Source organism: Myotis daubentonii, chromosome 3, assembly GCF_963259705.1.
Source record: "Myotis daubentonii chromosome 3, mMyoDau2.1, whole genome shotgun sequence".
In the NCBI taxonomy this organism is placed as follows: domain Eukaryota; kingdom Metazoa; phylum Chordata; class Mammalia; order Chiroptera; family Vespertilionidae; genus Myotis; species Myotis daubentonii.
This window is the reverse complement of record NC_081842.1, coordinates 51609097-51628260: the sequence shown is the minus strand read 5'-3', so window position 1 is coordinate 51628260 and position 19164 is coordinate 51609097. Positions and strand designations below refer to the sequence as shown.

The 19164-nt window shown below is 36.8% G+C and overlaps 1 protein-coding gene across 13 annotated transcripts in view; it reads right to left on the bottom strand.

Moving 5' to 3' along the window:
* The window catches only part of OPA1 (OPA1 mitochondrial dynamin like GTPase), a 94630-nt gene that overhangs the window by 35536 nt on the left and 39930 nt on the right, over positions 1 to 19164 (bottom strand). For all 13 annotated transcript variants that reach the window (XR_009451832.1, XM_059687411.1, XM_059687415.1 and 10 more), the window contains 8 exons: positions 18286 to 18358; positions 18120 to 18192; positions 17068 to 17183; positions 16162 to 16226; positions 15078 to 15154; positions 5663 to 5828; positions 3879 to 4031; positions 456 to 564 (listed from right to left, as the gene is read on the bottom strand). Coding sequence is in view for 12 of the 13 variants with exons in the window: in XM_059687411.1 (XP_059543394.1) it covers positions 456 to 564; positions 3879 to 4031; positions 5663 to 5828; positions 15078 to 15154; positions 16162 to 16226; positions 17068 to 17183; positions 18120 to 18192; positions 18286 to 18358 (832 nt within the window). In the remaining variant the exon portion in view is untranslated. The remainder of the gene's footprint in view (positions 1 to 455; positions 565 to 3878; positions 4032 to 5662; positions 5829 to 15077; positions 15155 to 16161; positions 16227 to 17067; positions 17184 to 18119; positions 18193 to 18285; positions 18359 to 19164) is intronic.

Genomic DNA, 19164 nt, shown 5'->3' with positions numbered 1-19164 from the left:
AATTCATCATGAATTTTGTCATTTACCAAGTACAGAAATTACAACTAATATTCTTGCTTTCATAACCACTTCAAAGTGATATAGCAATATAAAGTCAGATGAAGAAAAAGTTATATGATTAATAGGATGCATATATAAGACATAATTTAATTATATATGTTTACAACCAATGAAAAGTACAATTCATTGTAAAGTTCTCATAAGTATAGCAGCAAACACTAGAATAGTTTGAATACAGCTTTTTAGATTATCAGTACTTATGTCTAATTTACTTAATATTTTTAGTAGTAACTAAGCAGTCCACTAAAAAAAATCCCAGAAGTAATCTTCAACTACAGTATTAATAACAAAGACATGGAAATATTAATTTTTAAAAAATTACAAATGTTCTCTGAAGTTGGATGATTCCTTCATCAGAAACTACTCAAAACTCCATAACCTGTGTCCCTACTTACTGTCCTTGAGACGAGCCTGAAGAGCCTCTTCCATGAAGTAAATAGCTGCGTCCCACTGCTGTTTATCAGATATGGACCGGTCTTCTAAAGCGTTATGTTGAATAACCCTCTGAAATAACAAGGGAAGAAAAACAGCTAATATGATTTGTGTCTTATCATTTGGTAATTTTATTCAAATCGATAGCTTAGCAAATATCTAAAATGACATAAAGCATGTCCCTTCCACACAAATGCAGGAGTTCCTAGTATCAGCCTATTTGTCAGCTTTCTGTCTAAAAAAACAACAGTGGAGAATTTTTCCTAGCCCAAATTAAATGAGCTGACCATCTCTAAGATCATTGTGGAGGCTGGAGAGGGGCATAGTACACATTTAACTACATAAAATCTAACACCTAGAACCCTAGTATTTAGGAGTTAATGATTCAGATCATCTCTACCTCTCCTTTTTATCATATGACCTATGTGTTAGCATTTTCAAAAAGAGAGGATAAAAATAATAACCATTATCTCACTAGTAACAGCCCTGAAAAATGTAATGGAGGGAAGCTTAAAAGGTCTAAACAATCACACGCAAATGTTATTTATCATAAAAAAACTAGTTTTCAAATTTTTTAATTGTTGAATGAATGAAAATGGCACTATTCTCTCAGAAAGCCAATCTTAATAAGGCAGCTAACAAGAATAAATAGTTTTCAAATATGAAGATAAATATTATTTATTCCAAAAAATTATAATTACAACCAGCCCACAGTCAGATATGCATTTTCCTGGAAGACAGTGCCTTTGTCTGAGCAGAGCAGTTATTTAGTAAGGTTTAGATTATGGTGAGGAGACTGTTACATATAACAAAAGATTTTTCAGATGGTGGAGTGAGGAGCCAGTGTAGGCAGTAACAGTGATCCAGGAACATGTAGTTGTCCCAAAGAGATCTGTAGAGAGAGTGTTCACGAAGGTGCTATTAAGCAAGATGAGCAACATAAAGTTAACAGAGAGGTATCTCATGGTGACACTGATGTTTGCCACAAATTATTTGTTGTTCAAAGCCACCCGTGGTAAAGACAGAGATGGTAACAATTTCTGATGCCTCACAAAGGACAGAAATCTCCACCAAGGAAGTCCCTAGTGTCCAAACTTTGACCAAAACCATCACATTGAAGTCTCCCCAGATTGATGATGGGGCTGCTGGTGACTTGGGCATGTTACTGACTGCACAACCATCACATTTGATTCCTTATTGACAACAACCACCACACACATCACCACGACTATAAAAGGTGGACTATCTGAAACAAGAATTAAGAAAAACATCGTGCCGAAACCGGTTTGGCTCAGTGGATAGAGCGTCGGCCTGCGGACTGAAAGGTCCCAGGTTCGATTCCGGTCAAGGGCATGTACCTTGGTTGCAGGCACATCCCCAGTAGGAGATGTGCAGGAGGCAGCTGATCGATGTTTCTCTCTCATCGATGTTTCTAACTCTCTATCTCTATCCCTTCCTCTCTGTAAAAAATCAATAAAACATATTAAAAAAAAAAAAAAAAAAAAAAGAAAAACATCGTGATCTCCGGAGATGCAGACAGTGATCAGGCCCAGGCGCCGGCCCAGGCCCAGGGGAGCCTGAGAGCAGTACCCGACACATCTGTCATGAGAATTGGTGGTGCTCAAAGAAAGGGAGGTGGAGGAAAGGGAAAAGTACAGTAAGAAATTCATTACTGAACAACATTCAACTTAGTGAACTGGAAGACTTCTGACCATTTCAGGTTGTAATGCCACACCGATAATTCACTGAATTTATACCACAGCTGGTAATGACCAGAAGCCTGAAGAATTAAAATACCAATGCCAAGCCTTACCTTAACAGCTCTGGTCTACACTGTTCCCTCACATTCAATATGTATTTTATTTTATAACTACTTCTAAATATTCTTGGTTCTTTCTATTTCTTTTTTTTAATCAGGGAGTTTTGTTTTATTTCTTGTTTACTACCTGCATTATATGACTCATTTGATCCAAATGCTGGTGAACAGAGCAGCCCAGCTGGCAAATGCTGTTCAATGAAACAGGTACTGTTGTGCACAAAGGAAACTATGTGACTAATCTGAATCATGGTTTTCCTTCTTCCAGGTTCCTCCCATTGAGTTCCCACTGAATTACAGTAAATATTTACAGAGTTTTCAGACTGCAGTAAATATACTGTATGAGAAATTATTAATACAGATTAAAAGCATTTCTTACATCTTGAAACTTTCCTAATGTTTGACAAATTTATTGGGGATATTTTTTATACTGAACCCTTTTGACTTTCCTGTCCTTCAACTTTTTACTCTTAGTAGAACTAGAAAGTCAGAGGGTCTCCAGACTGGAGAATTGTGAAGAAGCTCACTGACCACGCACTGTGTGTAGAGACCCCACCGCACCACAGTGCCAACTCTTCTCAGACACACACACGCTCTTCACCAGCATTCCAGAAACAGGAGGGAGGAGAAAGAGAAAACAATTTCTTCCTTTCTAATAAAGTATTCAGGCAGCTTAAAACCTTGGTGCTTCCTTTCTTAACATGTTCAAATTTCAGTACTTTCCATTGTTTGAACATTTGTGCAGAACACTTGCTTTGTACTAAAGCTCCTTGTCTACATGTAAAGCCAACCTTGTGTTATTGAGTAGGTCTATCTCTTTCAGATAGCCTGATGATTCACACAGGTTTGAGGACACTGGGGAGAGGAGTTGGTAGGGGCTGTGGTGGTTTTTTGATGGATACAGGAAACCAGACCATTTAAGGCTGACACCAGAGACCTGATAGGGACTATTAACTGTATTGAACATTTTTTTTCTTTTGCTTTTGATCTTATGTATAGTTAGGATGCAAGATTAGATTTATGGCAGCTTCAAGTTTTTTTAAATGATATTTCGCTTTTAGTAATACTGTTATAAAATAAAGTTGGTTTAATCTCTGAAAAAAAAAAGAATGAAATAAAAGAATGCTTACAAAATACACAGCAGTTTCTGGTACCTGGTAAGCATTCAACACATGGTAGTTAGCATTATGATTTAGGAGTCTAACATTTTATGACTCAAATCCACTGAAAATCAATGCATCTAATTCCTTACCAGAAAGTAAACCGAGAAGCAGCTAACCTCTATTAGTTCAGGCTAATGGATAACAACCTGTTGAAGTTTATAGAAGCCTGTTTACTGAGAAGTTTGCTTTTTTCCTAAAATGATAACCAAGCAAGAAATAACAGAAGGCAATTACAGAAGGGCAGAGAAATGTCAAAGGGTCAATTACAGATCATAAATCTATTTCTTTCCTTCATTATTTTAAATTCAGAATCTAATTTAGTCATATAAAACATTTCTTATAAAAGTATCAATTTGAGAAATTACATGAACATATGAGGCTGACACACTAATATACAAACAACATACCAAACTGTCCTCTGCAAAGTCATTCCACTTGTGGCGTTTGATACTTTCTTCCTTAACAGCCTCTTTCAGTTTATCAAATATGTCATCATGCTCTTTTCCTTTTGGTTCTGTCATGAAGCGGGAAAATTCTTCTTGTAGTGTCTCCCAAGCAACCTAGAATTATTTAAAAGAAAAAAAATTATACTACATACTTTTATTTAATTTATAACATGAAAAATACACACATGAACTTAAGTCAGATGTGATAGGTCAGCTTATCAGAAAAGACATTATGAAACTGCATTAAGACAACCATCAACAAATATAAACTCTTGCCTAGACATCTACACTGGCAGCTGGTGGGATAGATTTGAATTCCTGGCATGTGTTGACAGACATACACAGTGCTTTAAGTTTTTAAAAATTAGTATCTAATATTTAAAAATCGAGAGTGAAAGATGAATAGTCAAAGAAAAGAGCAGTGTCAAAACAGCATTTTATATTTAGCCCTCTTCATTTCAAACATTAAGAAATTACGGCATGAAGAAAGGTGCCTGTACAAAAATACATAGTGAAGTATTAAAATCAATGTTTCCTGACCTTCACCAGATCCGCATCTTTTACCACACCCAGGTGTGAAGGGGCAGAGCTGGCAGGAGACAGAATCATTGCCATTTCTATGACCACTTCCACTGCTTGAACCGCAGGATATAAAAATATCCTATCATGAGGTAGGGCCCAGAAAAACGTCAGGGCTGGTAGTGAGGACAGCCAGTGAAGTGGTGGCACCAGCGCTAATTATCAGGGGTAAATGTGCAGAGGAGTGGGCAGGGGTCAGCAGCACATAGCTGGGGCAGTATGACCACAGTGTTCTGAGAAAGGGAGGCATAAGGAAACTGAGAAGAGCGGGGAAGAAGCTATATCTGGAAGAGGATAGGAAAGGGGTGAAATACACCTGAATAATCAGAGACTGACATTTTGTCTCTAAGGTAGGTATGAAAAACAAAATTATTCTTAACACTGATTCTAATTTCATGAGCATCCTCAAACAGAAGTACCGGAGGCAGACTCTTAGCTGGAACAATCGTGCTTCAGAGTGATATGCATGGCTGATCACCTTGAATGGCGGTCATCACCATTGCCATCATAACATACTGGCATTTACTGAACAGTTACTATGGGCCAGGCATTGTCTAAGTATTTTACATACATTAACTCATTTACTCCTGTAACAATCGGTGAGATAGGCAACAATTATCAGCCCTATTTTTATAGATGAGGAATCAGAAACCTTAAGCTACTAGCCCAAGGATCACACAGCAAGTAAGTGGCAGGGTAATAGAAACGCAAATTTTTTAAGGTACTTTCTTATAATTTCTGGTCTAACCTCTGGCAAGATCCAAACTAAAGAATTATTTAAGTATAATTGAGCCTTGCAGAAAATCAAGACATGAAATGTTTTATCCATTAAATATTTTCCTTATGGAATCTTTATCCATGAAAGAAGTTAAAAATGTTTCACATTTGAAATATTTGCAAATTTTGGCAGTTTTGTTAAATGCTATCTTTGGGGGAGGAAAACAATAATACCCTCAGACCAACACCATACCAATTAGTAAAGATTTGTAACAGTAGTAACTGGTAGCAGCATTAAGGTTAATCCCAACACAGATATGAGGAATAAAGAATGGAGTATAAAGACAAAAAGAAAGATAGTGGCTGTGATGGGAATAAAATTTAAAATTCACAGCTCCTACTCCCTTCAGATAATGCTTCTTACCCATTTAATTAAATTATATCCTAACCTCTACTGCTTTATTAGGAAGCTGTTTATCAGTCCACTGTTTGAGCTTGATGTCCACTGTGGTATTAAAAGTCCCTGAATTCATGGTCTGTGCAGCTGGAAGATAGATGTTTTCAATCACATGAGTTGATACTCTTTCCCACAAAGACTGCTGAAGGATTTCCTCCCTGGAATTTAAAAAGAAAACATTTCAAGAACACCAAATTTAAGTATAATATTAAGTTATTAAAACAGCTTTATCGCAGTATAATTAACTTACAATAAATCGCACATGTTTAAAGTGTTGACATATGTACACACCTGTGCATAACAACAATCAAGATAATGAACTAGCCATCATTCCCAAAAGTTGTCACCACTGGATCTGCTTTTTGTCACTACAGATTAGTTTATATTTCCCATAATTTTATATAAATGCATTCATACAGCATGTACTCTTATTTTTTGTCTTTTTCACTCAGCATAATTATTTTGAGATTTATCAATGGCATGTATAACAATACTTCACTCCTTTTTACTGATGAGTAATATTCCATCATATGAACCTGTTTACCCATTCACTTGCAGATGACCATTTGGGTTGTTTCCAGTTTTTGTCCATTACAAATAAAGCTGCGATGAACATTTCTGTACAAGTCTTTGCATGGACATACGCTTTTGTTCCTCTTGAGCAAATATTCTATAAGTGGAATGGTGATTCATATGGTAATTATATATTTAATTTTTTAAGATAATGCCAAACTGTTTTCCAAAATGGTCAGACCATTTTATGTTCCCATCAACAGAGTATGAGAACTCTAGATCCTCCATCTTGCCAACACTTGGTATGATTAGTTCTTTTAATGTCAGTCATTTTTAATAGATTTATAGTTTATCTCATTGTGATTTGAATTTGTATTTCCCTAATGACTAATAATTCTAAGTATATTTTCAATGGCTTATTTGCCTAATATTAATACATACATTATGCATATTGACTGTGAACCAGAGTCCAAGTCTGAAAACTTGGTATAATTTTAACAATTTATCAGACCACAGCATGAAGCACAGAGATGTTATGGAATATTGCTAAGTAATATTGTTCCACATTTCATAATTAAAGAAACAATATATATAAAGGATGTACAATCAAGTTGAAAATTCTGCCTTGAAAGATATTTTACATGAATACAGATCTCTAAATAAGAAAAAGAGAACTATTTCTTTCCTTTTTTTAAAAATATTTTATTTTTATTTACTTATTTATTTTTTTATTTTAATTTAAATTCCTTACTGCTCTCCCCAGATGCTCCCACCCCCAAGCATATGCCCTCACCCCCCTAATGTCAACTATTTCTATCAAGGAAAAAACCCCTGAAATCTCAAGCAAATATTTATTTGATTTGTTCCAAACTAATTTCTACTACTACATACTACTAAAATATGTAATATACAAAAATATTCTGCTTATCAAGTGGTCTGTCGTAAAAGTAACCTCAAGCTCTAGGATGCAGCCACAAAGCCGAGGGTAGTAAAAACAGATATTCCAGCTGTCTAAAAGCCATGCTTAATTTTCTTGGATCAACACTCCCTCTTATCCGAGACTACTCATACTTAATATTTTGTGTAAAATTAAGTTTATTGAGCTTAGCTGGTGGTTTTCTCTTGTTAACTTTCAGGTAAAGAAAAGAATATGAGGCCTGGCTGGTATGGCTCTGTGGCTGAGCAACGACCTATAAACCAGGAGGTCATGGTTTGATTCCTGGTTAGGGCACATGCCTGGGTTGCAGGCTCAATCCCCAGTGGGGGATGTGCAAGTAGCAGCCAATCTATGATTCTCTCTGATCATTGATGTTTCTTTCCATCTCTCCTTCTCTGAAATCAATACAATTAAAAAAAAAAAAGAATATGAGGAGAGGATACACCACTGTGGACCAGAGGACAAAGTCAATTTAGTCATGCTGTTCATGACAAATAATGGGAGAATGCTAGAAGCAAGCTGACGAAAAGAAGCTTGTGAGGAGAACCAAGATGGTGGCATAGGTAAACACCTGAACTTGCTGCCGCGTACAACCACATTAAAACTACAACTAAAAGACAAAACGAATATCATCCAGAACCACGGGAAGGCTGGCTGAATGGAAATTCTACAACTAGAAGGAAAGAGAAAAGTGCATTGAGGAGGTGGAAGTGTAGAGGTACAGAGGCGCACGCGAAAGGGGCTGGTAGCTGGGTACGCTGCTGTCTTTTTCAATCGGGAGGGAGATGCAAGCTCCTGACTGCTCTGAACTCCAGCTGCGGGCAAAAATTTGGGGACCCAGAATCACATGGAGAGAAACTGTACTGTCTGGCATTGGGCTGGAACGTGAGGGCGGCTTCCTGGCAGAAGTGCTTACGGGCGGAGGGACACAGACCCCAGGACCTCCCCGAGGCAAAGCAGACTGGCAGCCATTGTGGTTTGCTCCACCCTGGTGATTCCCTGAGACCCCGCCCCACCCAATTTATATCCCCACCCAAGCTGTGCTCGGAGGCTTTTCCATACTAATGGCCTGGCCTTTCTCTGCCTAAAAACCTGTCAAACTGTAGCTGGGTCAGAGAAACCCAGAGATTCCAAAAAAAGGCCCTCAGCTCCTCAGCAGCCTGCATTACTTCACAGCTGCGCCTTATTTGGGCACCTCCAAACCCCAAACAAAGAAGAGGAATCTGCAGATCTCTCTGTAGCTTCTGCAGGGTGGCCTCAGGCAGTAGTTGACTTTGCACCTCCTTGGAGATCCAAGAGCCAGTCTACCCAGTGGTCAGAGGGAGACCATCCAGATTACAACTCTTCACATCCATAAGAGACACACTCAGGGTGCAGACTCAGTGAGCACCAAAGCCCCAATGAAGCAAGTCCCGCCCCATAAGGGTGTTTCCAACACAGAAGTTCTCCCATTGTAGACACAACTGGTCCTCACAGCCAATTGGCCTGGAGGTCAGTTCCTCCCAGTGATATCAACAGCAATCAAGGCTTAACTATAACAAGACTGTGCACACAGCCCACCAAGGAGTGCACCAAGAGTGTCCACCTCAGGTAATTAGGGAGGTTGAACCACTGGGCCCTACAGGACACCTAGCACAGAAAGCCATTCTATCAACACAGGAAAGCAGCCAAAATGCAGAGACAAAGAAACAGGTCACAAATGACAGAAATGGAGGAAAGCAAACTACTGGATATAGAGTTCAAAACCACGGTTATAAGGTTACTCAAGAATCTTCTATAAAATTCCGAGAAATATAGTGAGACCCTCAAGGATATGAAAAAGGACCAATTAGAAATGAAGCATACACTGACTGAAATAAAGAATAATATACAGAGATCCAACAGCAGACTAGGGGATCCCAAGAATCAAGTCAAAGATTTGAAATACGAAGAAGCAAAAAACACCCAACCTGAAAAGCAAAAGGGAAAAAAAATACAAAAATATGAAGATAGGGCAAGGAGCCTCTGGGACAACTTCAAGCGTACCAATATCCCAATTATAGGGGTGCCAGAAGAAGAGAGAGAGCAAGATATTGAAAACCTATTTGAAGAAATAATGACAGAAAACTTCCCCTACCTGGTGAAAGAAATAGACTTACAAGTCCAGGAAGCACAGAGAACCCCAAACAAAAGGAACCCAAAGAGGACCACACCAAGACACATCATAATTAAAATGCCAAGAGCAAAAGACAAAGAGAGAATCTTAAAGCAGCAAGAGAAAAACAGTTAGTTACCTACAAGGGAGTACCTATATGACTGTCAGCTGATTTCTCAACAGAAACTATGCTGGCCAGAAGGTAGTGGCAAGAAATATTCAAAGTGATGAATACCAAGAACCTAAAGCCAAGATTACTCTACCCAGAAAAGCTATCATTTAGAATTGAAGGTCAGATAAAGAACTTCACAGACAAGAAAAAGCTAAAGGAGCTCATCACCACCAAACCAGTATCATATGAAATACTGAAGGGTATTCTTTAAGAAAAGGAAGAAGAAGAAAAAGGTAAAGATAAAAATTATGAACAACAAAGTAACAACAAATACATATCTATCAACAAGTGACTCTAAAACTCAAGTGAATAAAAAATCTGACAAACAGAATAAACTGGTGAATAGAATAGAAACAGGGGCTTAAAAAGGGAGTGGACTGACAATTCTTGGCGGGAAAGGAGTGTGGGGGTGCGGGAAGAGACTGGACAAAAATCGTACACCTACAGACGAGGATAGTGGGGGGGGGGGGGTAAGGCAGGGAAGGGTGGGAACCGGGTGGAGAGGAGCCATGGGGGGGAAAAGAACAAATGTAATAAACAAATGTAATAATCTGAACAATAAAGACTTAATAAAAAAAAAAAAGAAAGAAAAGAAGCTTGACAGGGCCTCCCTATTCACATGCCATTTTAAACACAAACTTAAAAATTTCTGAAAAAATAAACAAAAGATCATGACTGAGTTTCTGACTGCTAAAGCTTTCTGCTGCTCCTGCCTCAGAACAGACCTGGTCTGTGATTTCTTCCCAGCAATTTCTGGGTCAGGAATCTACATCCCAGACACCATTTCAAGGAGATTATAGCAAAAATTCAGACCACCAAATCCTCACAAGCATAATGCCACATTCTCAATGGAGCCTACTGCTTTCCAACCCACCCTGGGTAGCTATGTCACCTATCCAACCCAAGCCTCACTGGTTCTTCCCCCTCCCGCCCCCACTCCCCCCACTGGCTCTTTTGTCACCAAGCTGCTATCATCTGTCTAGATTCCCCTGCCCCCACCATTACATTAATTTTTATTGTGATTTATTGCGATGCAAGACTCTGCTCCACAACACATAAATCATTTTACATTCTCACTCTTTCCCTTTTCCTTGCATCTTCAAACCTCTCTTGACTCTTCCTATGGACAGTAATCATCCTCAAATTCTGCTGAGTGGAAGCTGCTCATTAATTAGTTGATTGTGCTTCAGAGTTAGGAAGCAGAAGCTATGTTTTCCTCCCCCCACCATTTCTCTTCTGGACCATTAGTTCCCAATTCTCATGTAAAAAAACACAGCCTCTTATACCATCCACTATGCTTACTTGTATCCCTACTCACATGGAACACTTTTCCCAGCATATGTTCCACGTGACTGCAGACTTCTTTATACTAAGTTTTGCCAACATACAGGATAAATCCCACAAATATACAAAATACAACTGAAATTACAGTCATATTTACTATCCTCTTTATCTCCAGGAACTTTCCCTACTCTTGATTTTAATTTAATAAAAATTTTTTTTAAATATATTTTATTGATTTTTCACAGACAGGAAGGGAGAGAGATAGAAAGCCAGAAACATCGATGAGAGAGAAATATCGATCAGCTGACTCCTGCACATCTCCCACTGGGGACGTGCCCGCAACCCAGGTACATGCCCTTGACCGAAATCGAACCCGGGACCCTTCAGTCCGCAGGCCGATGCTCTATCCACTGAGCCAAACCGGTTTCGGCATAATTTAATAAATTTTTAAAATGGAAATTTTTTCTTTTAATGCAGAGGACTTATTCCATATACTAATTTCAACCAACACAGAAAAAGTAAACACCCATCCACAATTCCTCTTTCAGTAGACAACCACTATTTATAGCTTAAGTTGTCATTTTAAAAAGTTAATGCTTGTGTATATGTATATTTACACAAGTAGATCATTACACATACTGCTTTATAAATACTTTTTTAAAGTTAAAAGTACATCATACAGTTTTCCATGTCAACATCCTATATTTTTCAATGGCTCTACAGTAATCCATCTATGGATACATCAAATATTACACATGATTCCAAATAGTGAACAAGTTTTTTCACACTTCAATTTTTTTACACTTATAAACAAAACCATGGTAAAGATTCTTTTTTTTAAAAAAAAATATATTTTATTGATTTTTTACAGAGAGGAAGGGAGAGAGATAGAGAGTTAGAAACATCGATGAGAGAGAAACATCGATCAGCTGCCTCCTGCACATCTCCTACTGGGGATGTGCCCGCAACCCAGGTACATGCCCTTGACCGGAATCGAACCTGGGACCTTTCAGTCCACAGACCGACACTCTATCCACTGAGCCAAACCGGTTTCGGCAGTGGTAAAGATTCTTATGTGCTCATCCTTGTCAAATTTATCTTGATGCCATAGACTCCTAACAAAGTAATTACTGGATGTCAATGTACTCGCTGTTTAATTGCCTCTTCTCCATTACTTTTGCATCCAATCACTAAATCCTGTCAATTCTATCTTCTAGGTAACCTATTAAATATCTCAGAATGTCTCCACTTCTCCACCTGCACAACCACCATTCAAACTCAATCCACTATGATGTCTTGTCTAGATTACCACAACAACTGCCTCCTTGCTTACAATTTTCTCCACCTGTTTTCCATTTTCTCAACTACAAAGATATTTCTAAAATGCAAATCTGACCTAAACCTCCTCAATGGCCTTCACTGCTCATAGGATAAATTCCAGTCTTCTGAACTTGGCCTGTAAGGCCCAGAATAATCTATGTCTTGCTTATATTCATTGTTTTATCTCCCGCCTCCTTCCTCCTTCTATGCTAAAACTACGGGTGACGGTCTTCAGCTACCTGCTTCACCTTTCTTGCTTTCACCTCCTGGTTCTGCAATATCACAAACTGCCTTTACCTATGACCTTTACATCTCAGATTATATCAGAAATCCTTTTTGATTCCTTAAATTTGAGTTAGAGGTCTCAACTGTGCATTCCCATTTTCCTTTCATTCTTCTTTCTAACTTGAACAAAATAAACTTAATATCCTTCAGCAAAAATTGTATCCATACCATGGTACCATTTCTTTTAAAAAGTGTGTTTCTATAAATCTAGCCAGCTATTCTTCCAAATGACATATGGAAAAAAATATCTATGATGATGGTCAGATCATGTTAATGATATACCAGTATCTCCAGCTTAATGTCAGTAATTGATTCTTGATGATTAGGTATATTGTGTAAAAATGTTGAGACCCTATTTCTCACTATAATGTACCATATGTCAAGCCTAAACCCCTGATAACTTTCTTAAAATATAATTAAAGTATAGTAGAATGCCTATAACTGAATAACAAACAATTATTTTAGGACATAAAATGCTTATAACACTGCTTCCAGAGCACATATATAGATCAAACAGTCCTGTGACCTTAACAATTATAAGGATCTTAAGCACACATTCTAAAATATCACATAAAGCATTATGCAGTAAAAAGAAACTACCTAAGACATCAATATGTCACAAACATAAAATGTTTGGGGTACAGCCCTACCTGGTTTGGCTTAGTGGATAGAACATCAGCCTGTGGACTGAAGGGTCCAAGGTTCAATTCTAGTCAAGGGCACATGCCCAAGTTGCGGGCTTGATCCCCAGTAGGAGGCGTACAAGAAGCAGCCGATCAATCAATGAATCTTTCTCATCATTGATGTTTCTCTCTCTCTCTCCCTCTCCCTTCCTCTCTGAAATCAATAAAATATATTTTTTAAAAATGTTTGGGGTACATTGCAGGTGAATTCAATGTGGTATGAACAGTTAAAATTAGGACCTGCTATTTTGATCTATATTTGCGTTAAGCTATAATGCCTAAAAAAAAGATGATGAAAATATACAAAATCATCTGCTCCAGCAGCACACAGAGTAAATGTCTAGCAGCGAGCTGTCCCAGCTCTCTCCCTTGCCTTCTCTGTCCCTGCACAATTCTCCTCAGCCATTTGTGTGCTAAATAAATGAGATTTACCATTAAGGCTCGTTTTCTTGCTGGTAACTTTGATTACAGACTTGCTCTGCTCAAACAAAACCAACCATGCCATTTGATGATGCCCTGAATTTACAGAAACATCAAATTTTTCTGCCATAAATGGCATTATTAGTTATTACAGTTTACAAATCATTTTTTATGTTCATTATCCTCATACAACCTAGTATGAGTAGTATTATATTCATTCCCTGTGTACATACACACATGCATGCACATATAGCTATCCCTTGTAAATTAAAAAATGAATTGGCTTACATAAAGCCATAGAACTGGCTTAAAATACAAAGAATAACAAAGATAAGTTGTGTTGTATATAATTAATAAGTATAGACCAAAACCCTTTTTTTTTTGTTTTTGTTTTTAGTAGGGGAGATTAAAAACAGGTAAACTTTGACTGCTTAAAGAGAGAAAAGTGTTCACTACTAAAGAAGAAAGGTCACCAGGATGGGGAAACTAGTAATACTGAATTCAAACTCAAGCATTGGACACTACTATGTAGGGTCAATTTTAATAATTTTGAACTGAGCAAACAGAAGAGGTACAGAAACTATTTGTAATGCATGGCAGTAAGAATAGTTCTGCTCCAAGAGTGATAAATTCTTTAAGATACCACAGATTTCATTAGATAAGATATGCACCAGGAATTTGATAATTAACAGATGATTGCAAAAAATCTAAGGCTACTTAGACATAGCTTACTTGATGTATATAGAACCCACTTTGGTTACAGTGCCCACTCCAACAAATTTAAGAGCACCCAAATTTACACAAAGCGTAAGTTGAAGGTGATAGCTTGCCTGAGTATTTTTCAAAAAACACTTGCATGAGTATTTTTCAAAAGGATGTATTTACTTGCTATTTAAGAAAAATTTCAAATAGGATTCAATTTGAATAGGGATTTGTACAAAACATATTAAAGGTAAAAAAAAGCCTCAAGCAATCAGATTTTAAAAGAATATAGAGCTGCCTAAAGAACTGCAAGACAGCCAGGTCATTAGAGTTCTCAAATAAAGGGCAGAGTGGAAGAGGGTGAAAAGGCAGCCGGGGCCAGGCCGTGCAGGCCTCTGAGGGCCACTTAGGGAACTTTGGATGTGTGCTATGAAGCCATTACAGGTTTGAGATGGGAGTGAGATAACCTTTTAAATCAGGGGTGGGGAACCTTTTTTTCTGCCAAGGACCATTTGGATATATATAACATCATTTGCAGACCATATGAAAATTATCAACTTAAAAATTAGCCTGCTATATTTGGTCAAACATTTAATTAACTCACCCCTAATGCATTGGCAGGGCCAATCCACATGATTTCATGGGCGTTAAATGGCCCACAGCCCGGACATCCTACCTCCCCACCCCCTGTTTTAAATTAATCATTCTAGCAATTACAACCCGCCCCCATCCCTCCAAAAAAGAGTAAAAAGCAAGATACTTAATAAATACACAATTATTCTACTTAAATAGGTAGACTAGAACATTTATGTTTATGTATGTAGATACATTTATGTTTCTGCCTATATTTTGAGGATTGAGTCACAGCTACAATAAATCACAGCTTTATCAATCTAAATTTTAGTATTTAATTATAATTCATAGAGTAAAGTTTTTGAAAAAAGGTCAAATACTCACCAATGTTTTGGCGTAACCTGACTCAGACTGATAACTTCATCGAGGATTTCATTTTTAGCCTTTTCAAATAGTTCATTCTAGGCAATATAGATACAAGAAATAAGATTTTCAAAAGAGAGTCCATTTGCCCTGCCATGATTTTCAGAAATAACTAAAAAGAAGGCCTCTGACAGGCTAGTAGGATGAGCTCAGGTTTGAAGCATGCATGACCAGCAAATAACACTCTTCTCTTCTAATAGCTTTTGTAGAAATGGCAATATCCAGACAAGGAAAAATAAACTGACACAAATGTCTACCTTACTCACTTAATTCTGAATGCAGTTTTTTACATAACATTTGTTCAGATAAATTTTTCACATACCAAATGTTATATGAAAGTAGTAATACATATTAACTTAGTGTATTAGTAAACTGATGCTATTTACAACCAATGGTATTTTTAAAATCAAGGAAAACTAGTATTTAAATCCCATCAAATTAGAGTATATTCTTCAACAGTAAATGCTGAAAAGGTAAAGAAGTTGGTGTATAAGTTTACGTTACATAAATACAACTAATTCTATAATGCCTTTAAAAAATTCATCATCTCAGAAAATACTTTTAAATACTTGTTTTGTTTTAAAAATAATTTAAATTATTGTAGAAAAATAACTGTTCCTGGGAATGCATTCTTGCAGCTTTAAATTAGTAATCATGGTAAAAACCAGAACAATGTAGCTTACCAAATTTCGCTCATTAACATACATTTTGTTAGAGTGCAATATTAGATTACATCAGCGATTTTCAACCTTTTTCATCTGATGGCACACGTAAACTAAACACTAAAATTCTGTGCACACCAAAAAATATATTGTAGTTTTTGCTGATTTGACAAAAAAAAAAAAATAGTTGGGATTTTAACTCATTCACATCAGACAGCTATTGTGTTGACTGCTGTCATTTTTCATTTGACAATCTAAGGGAAAAGAGGTCAGTGCCCCGACTAAATAGCCAGGTGCTGCATGTTTTAAAATACCTTGTAGCACACTGTTTGAAAATCGCTGGATTAGATATATGCAAAATACATGAGGTGCACAAACATTACCCGGTCAAGTTCTCGCAGGCGAGGATAGTTATTCTTCCACTCAGTTTCAAGGTTGAAACGTGTTGCTGAGGAAGGACAGGTGTTCAAGTTAGAGGACTTTCTTTCTTTCCACAGGCAGTGGCTAAAGGCTATCATGCATATCTCCTTCATTAACTGAATTTAAGTGTGCACCTATGCCTCCTGAGTATTCTGGGCTCTCAACATTTCTGAATCTCATATTGCAAGTTTTTCAAACTAATCTCCTTGACTCTAGTTTCTACATCCAATCCACAAAACACATGACCGAAAGAGTTTAGTACAGTAGTTAAGAGCATGGACTCTGCATTTATACCAAGATTCAAATCCTGTGTCTACTGCTGTATGATGCTGGGTGTATTACTTAGGCAAAGTACTCTGTCCTCAGTTTTCTCTTCTGTAAAATGGGACTAATACTAATACTTATAAGGTTGCTTAGGAACTAAATGGAATAAACAGGTAGGATTGCCAAATGAAAAAAAGGAAGAAATGTGTACTATCACCAAATGAAACTATGGACGCAAAGCCATGGAGCAGGAAAAGTATGGAATTCATGAACTAGCCAAGGCGCAGAATGCTCTGATTCCTAACACATTTCCTCTCCCCTCAACCCCCAAAGGGGGACTCTGACTTCACTGCAGTTTACTAAGCTCTTTCTCCCAAATACTACTGCACACCTTCTAATCTGCTGAAGCTTGCAATGTGCTCCCAGCAATGTTTCCTCTGCGAGGAAACACCCCGTTCTTGTAATACTGCATTTTCCACATACTATCTAAGAGTAAATGAACTGAAAAGCAACTGTTAAAGGGAGTAAAGAACCTCATGGATGCCTGAGATTGCCAGCTAATACAATGTCTAAATGTGCTGCCTTATTTCAAAAACCCAACTTACCTTTAAAACTATCAGCCTGTTGTTCAACTGACTCTCGTACCATTTTCCAGAAGCAGTCCGATACAGCAAGGCTTAAATTCCTTGTAGTCACCTGGTGTGCCTTTAGCATGCTGGCCCTATTAAAAGTAACAAGAGTTAAAGTATACTAAAATAACAAAAGGACAATACCATCACTAAGTTTGAGAATGTGCTTGTTATGATAACCTAATGAGAACAGCCCACGTATACATTTTTATAGCAACACTGTCCAATAACATTTTCTGTAATGAAGAAACTATTCTATATCTAAATTAACCAATATGGTAGTTACTACTAGCCACATGGGGTAATTGAGTCCTTGAAATATGTGGCTAGTGTGATTAAGAAATGAAGTTTTAATTTTATTTGATGTTAACTACTTTAAATTTAAATAACTCCACAAAGCTAGTGACTACTGTATTGGACAGCACAGTTCTATACACCTGTGAGCTCCTATCCCTTTGGAAAATACTCAATAGTATGTCTGAGAACGATATTGATTTACTATACTAATATAGAGGCAAACATACTTTTCCACTTCAAGAGACTCTCTACTTATAAAGTTTTATTATAACTCAGTTGCCCTTTAGCTCTTCCTTTTTCCTTTTCTTTAGTATCATATTTTCTGATAATTTCTGTCAATATCTACTAGTATTTAGGGATACCCCTTTGACATCCCCAGCCCACTTCAATTTTCCCCAACACTGAAAGAGAAATAGATACATGCATTTAAAAATGTAAGTGTTGGTTTTTAAAAATCACTTTATAAGTAACACAACTTCAGGTGTCCATGCTGTCATTCATTGCCCACACCCCAGGGGCAGTTTGCTATATCAGCATGTATTGCACCGTGTGATAAACTGCTCTGAGTTCTGTCAGGGTAGCTGGAGGACTTATTTAGTAGGTACCATCTGGGAAAAATTCTGAAAAGTCAATGCTAAACTAACAGCTATAAAGAAACTTTTAAGTGAAAACTACTAGTTCAAGCTACTCCCTCACTATCAAATCTTTAAATGTTTAAACAAGATACCTACTTTAGGAGTTTTGAATTCTGAAAAAATTCTTCTTCATATTCTCTTATTGCTTCTATGCTTTCGGAGCTGTTTCCTAGGGAAAGATGATGGTGAAGTTCTCGCTGAGAAAATGTTTATCACTTGAAAACAACAAAAACTTCAATTACAGTAATCCATCTTTGCATACCTTTTCCTGTTACAACAGCAAAATAACCTAGAGCTTTCATTGGGAAGAGTTTTCCTTCAATTATCTGCTGAATCTATTTTTAAAAGTGAGAAAAATAAATGTGAGATAAAGGTTTACATAATTTTAAAGAGCATTATATACCATTTAGAAAGGAAAATTAATAATGCTGTATATGTACAGTTAATTTAAATATGTAAACCTATACAAAAGGAGTAAAATGTATTTCAATTTCTATTTGAGGGAAAAATACATACATTTAATTTTAGTATATGAAAAATGTTTTATTAAAACACAAGTATCAAAACTAAAACTACACTACTAGGCTGGATTGTGCTTTGACTAGATACAGAAAAGTAACAAAATTTGCCCAAGGACACACCAGTTGGTGGTGGGGCACAGATAAGACTGCTAACACCTAATCTAATGCCTTCTCTATTATAAAAATCTGCTATATGATCAAATACAGTCTTTGATGTTAGGAAAGACAATTTTTTTCTGCAAAAAAAAAAAAGGCATACATAGGGTCCAAAAGGAATCTTTACTGTCACTAGTTTTATACTAATTTATGAACATCAATTTAAAAAGAAACATCATGAATGAGGTTAATGACAGTATGTCAGCATACAAAATTATTTAAAGTAGAGTATACAACATTAGCAAACTATAATTATGGAATTTTATTTATACCTCAAAATTGCACTTAAATAATTTACTATAACTTTCCAATACTTTGTTTTTACAGAAAACCAAAAAAAAACCCTCTACTACTCTCTCATAAAGTATTCCATAAGGATTTTTTTTTACACACAGTTCCTGTCATATCATTATAAATGGTTTCCACACAGGAATAAGGTAAAATACAAGTTTTTGTACAAAGAA